General features: G+C 38.3%; 1 protein-coding gene across 1 annotated transcript; it reads left to right on the top strand.

Moving 5' to 3' along the window:
* Positions 1-1,499: 1,499 nt before the first annotated feature.
* LOC103798132 (TBC1 domain family member 4-like) lies at positions 1,500-8,806 on the top strand (the record flags this gene model as incomplete). The annotated part of the gene is made up of 4 exons (XM_009070376.1): positions 1,500-1,659; positions 3,925-4,094; positions 6,569-6,745; positions 8,485-8,806. Coding segments are annotated over 4 exons (735 nt in total), but the record flags the coding sequence as incomplete, so codon positions are not given.
* Positions 8,807-11,240: the final 2,434 nt, after the last annotated feature.

The raw sequence follows: 11,240 nt of genomic DNA, 5'->3' as shown, positions 1-11,240 counted from the left end.
TCAGCATTTGAGAGCATTCATATGTCCAGGATTTCACCTTTTGGTTTAAATGAGTATGACTTTCATTGTCAGGAGCTCTTAATAAGGACACTTTTAAATTTGAGGAAGTTTACCACTTATAATACTGTTTGCCCTTAAAATTATATGACCTCTCTTTCCACACAGTTTGCTCCTAGGCAGTTCTGTAATAGACAAAAGTGAAGTCTTGACTGCTCAAGACAAACTAGACAGGAGGACTTAAAAGCTGTTACTATATTTGGTTTGATTTCTAACAGGCATAGAGCATTTGAAAATTATTTTGCACCTACAGTACTGACACACAAGTAAGCTTATAGGCAGAATTAGCTTCTCTCCTGTAGAAGAAAAATGTTGGATGTTTCTTTAGGACAATGAAAACTTACGTGACTTAGATTTTTTTAAATCGTTGTCTGGAAAAGGTAGTAATCTAGATCCTTAGTTCATAATGAATTAATCCAATTGGTTTACTGCCAATTCTATGCAATTCTAACTTCATATGCCAATAGGTTTTGTATTGACACTGTCCAAACTGTGCTTAATGGTATCTTAAAGCAAGGACTCAAATGCATACACAATTTAGCTGATTTGCCTGAATGAGAAGTCATCTCTCTGCTTGTGAAACTGAAAGTTTCAAGTGCAGTCAGCTTTTGGTAGACAAGAATCGTGAACTCTGAAAGTAGGAAAGTAGCTAGATCTCATGAGTCATTTTCTTCCTGAGGAACAAATTCACCTTAAGCAACCTTAAGGATTCACCTTCTTGCCAACAAAATTGGACCTGACAGCTAATCAATATATGTCTGCTTCTCATGTTCTACTTTCTGAGCAAAGCATCACTCTGTGCTGTGAATGACTTAATGTGTCATATAAACTATCAAAACTGCAAGCAAAGAATTTACCACAGAGTGATATTTTTAGCAATGAATGGCAGCTTTTAACCATTTTGCCTTGCAATCTTTTACAAGTGGTATAGCAGCACTTTTTGCATCAACATCTTAAATTGCTCAGGACCACTGAGAGATGTGCTGGGAAATATGTATGTGGCTAAGATTCAAAGAATTAAAGTTGAAATGTGTGAATTTAGCCTGAAATAGTTCAGGTCTGTAAATGAGAAGTTGACATCTTGGAAGAGGTACCTCTACTTCCATTGCTGCAGGACTGAAAGTTTTGTTGACAAAGTTAGAGCAATATATTCTCTTCTTACCTTAAGCCTGTGAATCTGAAATGATGCTTCATTAATAATCAGGTTCAAAATGTTCTTTGTTGTTGACTGCTGTGTTGGTTTTAATTCACTAGTGGTGGGTTGTTTATATGTGAGTAGATGTCACCCGAGGCCCCAGGCAGCAATTAAGCATAATTTTACAGTGCCATCTGTACTGGAATTAATTTCCCTTGAGTGAAATGTGAATGACTTGGAAAACTTGAGTAAATCTGAACTTTTCTTTCTTTACTTCCTTCTCCCTCAATCCTCTCATGCACTGTAGATTCAGATGTATCAGCTCTCAAGGCTTCTCCATGATTATCACAGAGACCTGTATAATCATCTTGAAGAAAATGAAATCAGTCCCAGTCTTTATGCTGCACCGTGGTTTCTGACACTGTTTGCATCTCAGTTTCCATTAGGATTTGTAGCCAGAGTATTTGGTAAGAAAGTTTATTCTACTGCAGTAATAAACAGAACAATGTTGTCCGTTGTGTTTTGAAACTCTCAGGAAGCAGTTTTCTACATACTGGGGATATTTGGGGTGACTGTTGTGGGTGGCAAGTAGCCATGCTTTTCATGGTGGGATGCCAGCTCCTTTGTAACTAGGAAAACCTAAAGGTAATTCTTTGAAACATCAGATCTGAACAATTAATTATGTCTTCTCTTATTAGCCAGGAGTTTTCTAAAGTGTAAACATCAGAAAATTCATTGTTGCAAATGTATTTCATTCAAATTTATTCAGTTTATATCTATAGAAAAGTTCATCTTGTTGAACTTGCAAATTGAAAAAAGAGAATGCATTGGTTTTTGAGAAAGTGATTCTGAGTTCTGATTCTAAAGTAGTTTCTAAAAAAATATCCAGCAAATTTGAACTTAAAGGCTGTTTCAGGTGTTCATGTATGTATTGAACAGTCTCCAAGTCTTAGTATGCCTCTTATTGCACATAGACATTTTTCTTCATTATATGTTCCAATTCAGGTAACATCTAGTACAGAAGCTTAAATGTTGAGTGTGCCTTGCAGTGTTTACCATATCAGTATGTCAAGTAACTTGTTTTGTCTTCTTTCCTCCTCAATAAGAACTGCCAGCTTAATCAAATCTCTACTAATGCAGCTTTTTTCTAAACATTTATTAATTAATGTAAAATTCACTGTGCTCAGATAAGCACCAAGAATCTAGGCATGTATGTCATGTACTACTCTTAAATCAGATTTTTTCCCTTTGATTTTTTTTGTTTTTATATGGCACTTTCTGTTTTTTTTAAAGAAATTCAACCTGACTTTGTCTCATGTTTTATTCTGGAGTATATTGAGTTCTCAGTTTGTTTGGGGTGGTGGTTTGATAGGGGAAGAGAGGTTGGTTTGGTTGGTTTGGGGTTTACTTTCTTATTTTTTATTTTTTACCTAGTAATTTCTCCATCATGGAGTTTTTTTGCATTTACAGCAAACCTTTTCCGGCTTCTGTTTGGATGAACAAATGATTGGTATATCTCTTTTTCAATGCTGTACCAAGCACATGAATATCTCTTTCCCAGTGGGATTATTGAATTCCAGGACACTCAAGCATTTTGTGATTCTTTCTTTTTTGAGTTGGTTTTGGTTTTTCTTTTCTTTTTTAATGAATTTGTTAAAGGTGAAGAGGGAGGAAGGGAGGAGAGGAGAGTCAGTGTTCATTTCTCTGTAAATGACCTGAGCAAGGCATGTGCCTATTTTAAAATTCAACACTTACTATGTGGTTTGACTTCCTAATGCTTTGGGTTCCTACTTTTTCAGTGTCTTATGGGCCATTGTTATATCCCCAGAGCAAGCAGCTAATGTCTACCCTTCACAAATTACATACTTCTGTTTATGCTGTTTGAGTGTGCAGCATAAACGTGAGAAGGGAGACTTGTAGGAACTGTGTTTGAGAGAGATGGCTGCCTCACCAGGTTCCTCATGCTACCCTGTGGTACTGGATTAGGCCAGGGATGACCTCTCAGTATCAGGATCAGAAGTTGAGTTTGTTCAGTTGTGTAGCCCCAAACAAAATGATGGAGCCAACAGCTCAGGAGGTTTATTTGAACTGCTTATGTGCTGTGTTCATCTCAGTAACTGCAAGTCCAGCACTGCTACTAAGGCAGAGTTTTGTTACTGTCATCAGGATTCCCATTTCTCTACACTGTGTGTCTACTGACCATCAGAGCCAAGATTTTCCCCTCACATGCACATAATTATACCTCAGAGTAAGGGTTTGGGGCTTATATTATAGCCAATGAGATCACTACTATGAATTTTGAAAATAGTATTGATTGGTTATGGAATCTACATGATCATTTTTAAGGACTTCTGCCTGTAGAAAGTGGTAAAACATCAGTATGTTGTGTTGGGATCTGCTTCCCAATTGCTGTTCTGTCACAGATGCACTTAAACCCAGTTAGCAGTTCGTTAACAGTCTGTAGCAGACAGTGATTAAATGCTTATTGCAGATAAATGTCACAGATCTAACAGGCATGTGATATTTTCTTTAATGCTCTCTCACATCTGTAAGATGAAAGAAAATTCTTTTATATGCTTTAACCTCATGATGAAATAAGACAGATGGCACTTCTGAACTGAATACATCTGCAGTGTGACTGATTACAAAAAAAACAATCCCAGAAAATACATGTATTTATCCAATGACTCTAGCTCCCATTTTTAAGATATTTTAATGATTTTCTTTTTTAGACATTATTTTTCTTCAAGGAACAGAAGTCATATTTAAAGTAGCACTGAGCCTACTTAGCAGTCAAGAAACATCGATAATGGGCTGTGAGAGTTTTGAGAACATTGTTGATTTTCTTAAAACCACTATTCCAGATATGACTCAGCCTCAAATGGAAAAAATTATTACTCAGGTAAGGATGTTTTTCTCTTTACTTTTCCCCCTCCATTTTGATGCCTAAGCTATATGTAAAAGTCTTCTCAGTATGTTCCTTTTGATTTGAAATGCAAAGGAGTTGTCATCTTGGTAATTTGTATACAAATAGGAGGTGATCCAATTTCAATGGGTTTTTAACTGCAGTTTTAGCAGGACTTTAGTTGCTACCTCAAGGTTTAATACAAAGGTTCTTTTGTGTCGCAGCTACTGAGAAAACATGACTTTGCTTATAAATTTCCCCTCATCATCAGGAGGGTAGAAGTGGCCTATTTTCCAAACCTAAACCCAGCTGTTGTTTGCTGTTAGTGGGTGAGCAGTCTAACAGTTTGTGATGGGAGGCACAACTTGCCATGGTGAGAAGCAGCAGCCTCACAGAAACTTTTCCTCCTGATCATTTGAACTTCAGGCAGCACAGGGCCAGGTACCCCCATTGGAACTTTTCTGACACCTCCAACTTAAAATCATACAACTTAGGAGGCTGGTGAGGCACTGTTTTCATGATCTGAATTAAAGTCAAGATAAGCAAACTTCTGTTGTTCTACTATAGAGGTCACTTCTATCTTCCTGTGGATCCCTTTTAGGGTGCCCCTGTGCAACTTGCCCTTCCCACCTCAACCCTATCCCTGGAGGGATCAGATTTGGCAGGTGCCAGAGGTAAAAGCTCCCCAGGACTGATCCCTGCCTTTCTTGAGTATGGACAAGGAGGACTGGAGTCATGTTATTTCATCAGTATCATTGCAACTTTGTGGCAAAGGGCTAGACCAGGAAGAAACCAATGCATTACTGATGCTGATCTATGAAAAGCTTCTTGAGAAATACTGTCAGTGGCTGGATCCTCTCTCTATATCATCTTCCTCTGCACTGAAGCTGCAGATTGAGAATGAGACTCAGTCTAGTACCTTAACTCTGAACCTGTGAGCAGTTTTCCCCCATCAGATGGTAGTTTGGAGATAAGAGCTCTGGACAGCCATGTCCATATGCAGGTTGGCACTGTTGCATTCCTATGGCTTTTCAACCCTGGAATGTTTCAGATGCTGTTAGTCAGGAATTTATTTTCAGAAGGTGTGTAAAGCTTCATTTCCTCATTGGATTGACTAAGCTTGCCATGCTAAACCTGTGTCAGGGACTTCAGTATGTGTCCTCACAACTCACTGATTCTGGCAATGATAGAGAGGGTACTTTGGTATTTTTGTTTGGATTAGAAATTAAATTACTGTTCTGTGGTCTGCATAGGCTGCAGAGCAATCATGCTGTGGTGAGTATGGTCGAAGTGGCTTTGTTTAAAGCCAGGTCTGATTGAGTAAAAAATGGGTTATGCTGCCTGAGCAGAGGTGAATGTGGTTATACACAGGTCAGCTCAGCTCTGAGAGTAAGGTTGCCTCCTTGCCTGTGGTGTGGTCTCATGCTGAGCAACCTTCCTGATCTGCATTCCTGTGTAGCATGCCTATATCCTGTAGCTTCTACCTAAGGTGGCTGCAGGGGAAGATGTTTAGTTGCTTGAGTGTTGTAGTTCCTGGGACCATCCTCTTACAGTGGATGATGAAAGAAAAATGTAGACATTATGCAGATCTGTAACAGAGATGAAGAATTGAGCAGGTAGGTACATAGAGGATAATGGCACTTAACCCACCTTGAACACTATATGTAATTTAAAGGTTTACGTCATTTGAACTACCTGAAGAACAGTGAAAATAATGCAGAATTTGGTTTTTATGGGATCTGTGTGTGTCTTCTGTTGGTGGAATGTTTGTGATCTCTGGAGCAAGTAACAGAATTAATGTCACTGTAGACATCCTTCCATTCCTGGTATAAAATATTCGGTAATTTTTGGAAGCTGAGAGGCTGTGACTAGATTGTAAACAGATAAGGGTAATGTGGTCCCATCACTGTTAGAGGCTCAGTTCCATAGTCTTCAAAATGCTTTGTCAACAAAATATCCCAAGAAGAAAACGGTGTGTCTTCATGCAGAGATAGAGCACAGGGAAAGTGTAACCATGAAGAATGTTTTTATAGAAGTCTATAAGTGAGCACATGGAGTCAAGAGATCCTCATTGTGTGATTGTGCTCCCATCACAAGTTGATGAGACTTGAATTTAAACATTTGTTCTTGAACTTCTTAATATTCCTGAGCAAGAGTCAATAAGACTCGGTCATATTATAAAATTCTTGGATTAAGTAAGAATTTTCTCTAGATACATCTTGTGGTAAGAGGTGGTATTTAATAAGTGTAAAAGGCATGATCCAGTTTATTCTAAAGTCTATGACTTACTTTGGCTACAATAAGAACTCTAGATGTTAAAAGGCTCTTACTGTAGACTTCCCCTTAAAATACTTTCTTGAAGAGAACAGAAAAAGCATTATGTTAATCAAGCAGAGTTGACTCTTAGTCAAACATTCATGTGAAATAATTGCTCCCTATTTTAGGTAAGATTGTTTTTTCTCTCATGGCAGGTGTTTGAGATGGATATTTCAAAGCAGCTCCATGCCTATGAAGTAGAGTACCACGTTCTTCAGGATGAACTACAGGAAAATGTGAGTCCGTGTGATGAAGGTGAGCCCCTGGAGAAGCTGGAGAGGGCAAACAATCATCTGAAGAGACAAAACATGGATTTGTTGGAGAAGCTACAGGTAAATTACTTAGGACTACAAACTCATGGAGAGGTCATTTTTGTGATTCAATAGAGGAGAAAGTATTTTTTTTTAAATGTATGTGAGAAGTCTCCTAATTGGAAGACTTTGTGCAGCTGAGCAGTTCTCACAAGTACAGTGATTTACATCTGTTAGGCATATTTTTAACTCTTTTGTCATTCCTTGGACTTTTCCTTCTTTTTTTCCCCAAACACCCTTATCTCCTGTAAAATCTGTTGGCAAAATTTATGTGTCTTACTGAAAAATAAGTTCTTTGTTCCTTCATCTCTGCTTCCCTGTTGGAAAGTTTCAAGAAATAATCCATAGTGCAGTAGATGTGCTTTCTCTAGGCCCTTGTAGGCAGTATCATTTTGTTTCCTTCTGCTGAAACTCATAGTCCTACTTTTGGAAGGTGATCTCTCCTAGCAGGCTTGACTACATCTGAATGATCGCCAGGCTTTGCCCAATAAAGTTATGCTTTAAAAACGTCCTTCCTCCTTCACTATTCACCCTTTGTCCCATAGCCTGGCCAAGACTTGTTTCAAGTTTCAATATGTATTGTCTCTCATTTTCTTGAAAGACTGCTTATTTTTTCATCACTAGGCTATTTCTTGTTAAATTTGTTAATTTGAACAAGCATTGGGAAGAGCTCAGAGAGCACTTTCAGCTCCTGAAACCTGAAGATAGAAGGAGGGAAAAAAGGAAAGACCGAAAGATCATGTCCTCATTTATTTTTGTGTTTATGGGCTGAGGGTTCTGTGCTGTGTTCTTTTGACATTGAAAATGGGAATCATTTGTGCTTTTTACTGTTATTATCTTTATTTATTTATTCACTGCAGCCTGGGCTTTTACCTCTGTTCTGAAAATGCACCAAAGGCATATAATAATTATGAGTAACTGATTTGAAAGGCTCTGTCGAAGCTCTTCTGTTCTTTCAGAGGGCCATACTGTAATGCGTCTTTCTCAGTTCCTTAATCTCCTCATCTTTTTGTTCATATAGCTTATTTATTCCTCTGCTTGGGCCCTTTCCTAGGAACAGTCAGAATTCCCCCACTTCTCACAGGCTTTTGCTACTGCTGAGGTTCAGGGTTTCTGTTGACTAGTCAGAGGAAGCTGTTGGTGTTTTATTGGAGAATAGGGAACATTGTCTTAATGCGTCTTTCTCAGTTCCTTAATCTCCTCATCTTTTTGTTCATATAGCTTATTTATTCCTCTGCTTGGGCCCTTTCCTAGGAACAGTCAGAATTCCCCCACTTCTCACAGGCTTTTGCTACTGCTGAGGTTCAGGGTTTCTGTTGACTAGTCAGAGGAAGCTGTTGGTGTTTTATTGGAGAATAGGGAACATTGTCTACTTCTAAATGTTGAGGTTTCCCTCTAACCTCTCCATCCTGCTAATTTACTTTATTGCATAGTATTTCCTTTGCTCCATCACTGACAGATAGCTCATCTCTACCAGTGCTACTTCAGCAGCTTTTTCTCTTTGCATCTCCTGTTCCTTTTTACTGTCAACTGCCTCTTGATTGCTGCAACTTGCATGTCTCCTTCCCTCTGTAAAGCTTTCAGAAATCTGGTCACTGTAAGGAGATTTTCTGTAGGCATTCCTTGTATTGTCTGCCTACACAGATGTCTTTTTGAAACAGGTATGTAATTCTTTCCTTAACAGATAACCATATCATAATATATATAAAAAATGTTATTCAGAATATGTCCATTTATCAAGATAATGTTATTGTTTACAGGTTGCTCATGCTAAAATTCAGAGTCTGGAAGCCAACCTGGAGACTATTTTGACTCGAGAGAACAAAATGAAGACTCTAATTCAGTCCCTGGAACAGGAGAAGATAGCATACCAAAAGACTCTTGAGCAGATAGTGAAGTATTTGCCAGCAGAAGCTTTGTCTGACTGTGAACTGCTCCTGAAGGAAATAAACTACAATCCAAATAATAAAATAAGGAGTAAGCCATAAACCAGGGTTTTCTAGGCAGCATTTGTTCTAAAAAAGGGAATGAAAAGATGAGTATGCTGCTTTCAATAGCTACTTAGCAATAGGCAATGGTATTATCCAAAACTAGTGCTGGGACACTCATAGCTACAGATGGGCCTTCAAATGTCAGTATGCAAATTCAGGCTATTAATTTTTTATGATTATGTAAATAAATCACGAGGGGGAATTCAATGATTCTCACATGTAATTATGATGAGTAGATGTATATTTACAGTTGACCTAAAGGAAAAGAGAAGTTTCAGTAATCAAAGCCAAGATGATGGCGATCTACAAATTCACTCTGGATGTGCTTGTCTTGTAGTGAAATGAGGATAATGTGTCCTTATATATATGTATATTGAATATGTTGAATAATACTTGAAGAATAAAAAGGAGAATGTAATTTTCCCTCCAAAGAGCAGCATGTTTCACATCTTCTGTGGAAAATCTTTGTGAACTCATGCGTGCCTCTCTTTTATTCTGCTGACATTGTAAGCACAGACCGATAAGCAGAACAAGTACCATGACTTGTTCATACAGAAAGAGCTCTAGTGCCATCCACTGCCTGGACTGTCCCAGTCAGCAGTGTAATTCCACATGCATGTTGGAACTGGAAACAAAAAGCATTGCATCATTGCTCCGCCTCCGTAACTCAGAGCTAAGAAATAGGTATCTACATGCACTCACAGAGCTTGCAAAGGCAAGAGCTGATGGTGACTGCTGCTTCCTTCCTGGCCTGTTTGCTTCCACCCCTCCTGGGGCTGATCGTGATGACAGGAGGAAGGAAGCACCACTGGGGGATGGTGTTTATTCTGATGTGAATTTTCCACCAGAGACTTGTCCTAAGAGTTAGACGTGTAAGGTGTTGTCATTTAACCAAAGAAATACTGCAAGAAGCCTTGCCTTGTTGTAGTGGGAGGCAGAAAGCTGGTCTTAAATTTTGTTTGAGAAGAAAATTGAAGTAGGTTGCAGGAAGTTGAGTGTAAGTGCACAAGAGAGGACCAAGCAAGTTTCAAATACTGTGTACCTTTCAGTTTTCACATATACAGTGGATATACATTTCAAAGGGGATTCTGAAGGACAGGCACAGCTTTAATAACACTTTCCAGGCTATTCCTGTTTTGATAGTGCTTTGTGGTCTTTTTAAAAGAGAAGCCATGAGTTTGTGTGTTCTGGGCAGAAGGTGAGGTAAGCTCTGATCATTTCAAGGTTGAAAATATGTTTATAAAAGTAAAAAAAGATGCATATAGATTTGAAGATGTTTTTGAGTGGAATTTTTGAGATGGCTTAGACAAATGTGTAAAAGACAAGTATTTTGGAGTGCATGTCTGAACTGTTAATTGAGTGTTAAAGTGGGTCATGTTATCTCTTACCATTTATACTGTATTTCAGGAAACACATTATTTTTACTAAGAAAAACAATTAAGCAAAGTGCCAAATCCAGCAGTGTCTTTTTGCATAAGATTGTCTCAATTAGAAAGCAAGGACAGAACATCACTGCTTTCTAAGTATTATGCTTTATGTTAACATAAACGTGAGGAACAACAATACTGATTTGCTGCACGCTGCTGCGGAACTGAGGGGCTTGTGCTCTCCTGGGTATTTTGTTGTTGTTTTTTTACTTCCATGATGTTTTATTTGATTTTAATATAATGATTTACTCAACAGTCTTTCTTTTTACATTTGGGGTGAAAGGTCTTAACACTGTGTATAAAATTATGTGGAATCTGTCTAGATATTTCAAGAATATTGTATTGTACTAGGTGGGAAAATGCCAAGTGAAAAGGCAGTTCTTTGCAGTTTTGTTCAGAGTAAGTTTTAGCTGATGTGTACATACAAAACCAATCCCAGGAACTGCAGTAGCATTTATTACAAAGAATCAAGGTTATTCAGATGCATCTTTTTTTTAAAGATGCACTGAATGTGCTTTATCCTCTGTTTCATTGACAAAATTTTTCATGTAATGCCTGGAGAAATTCCAATAAATGTCATTGCTGCGTTTCCCATGGCCTCTGGCTAGTTTTATTTTTCTGCACTTCAGGTACCAATCCCATTCTCAGTAGTACTGTTTACCTGAAATATTAAAAGGATCTGGTTTTAGTTTCTAGTTGTGGGGAAAAGAACCCACAGGATTTGGAAAAGTACAAAGAGTACAAGTATAGAAATTCTCTGAGCCAATAGTCTTGCATTGTTCTTAACTGATGAAACTGTTAAAAGGTGGTTTTGTTCCATAGCAGTTCAGCTAGTACATGTGCATGTTGGGAAGAGTAATTTCCTGGACTCTACACTGTGTGTCTAGCTTGGAAGGAGGAGGACAGCATAGCAACAAATAGGAATAAACTACAGAAGCAAACCCACAATGAGGTATGTGCCTCATGGCATTAGGACATTTGTGATAACATTTGTGTTCTGAACCCCAGTGTGCCTTGTAACTGGGTATCTCTAGGGTGCATAGCTTGAAGTCTGCACTCAAGCAAGTGTCCTCCAAACCATCTTCAGATGAATAACCA

The sequence above is a fragment of the Acanthisitta chloris genome, unplaced genomic scaffold, assembly GCF_000695815.1.
Source record: "Acanthisitta chloris isolate BGI_N310 unplaced genomic scaffold, ASM69581v1 scaffold302, whole genome shotgun sequence".
Taxonomy (NCBI): domain Eukaryota; kingdom Metazoa; phylum Chordata; class Aves; order Passeriformes; family Acanthisittidae; genus Acanthisitta; species Acanthisitta chloris.
The sequence above is the reverse complement of the archived record's forward strand: the minus strand, read 5'-3'. Positions and strand labels throughout refer to the sequence as shown.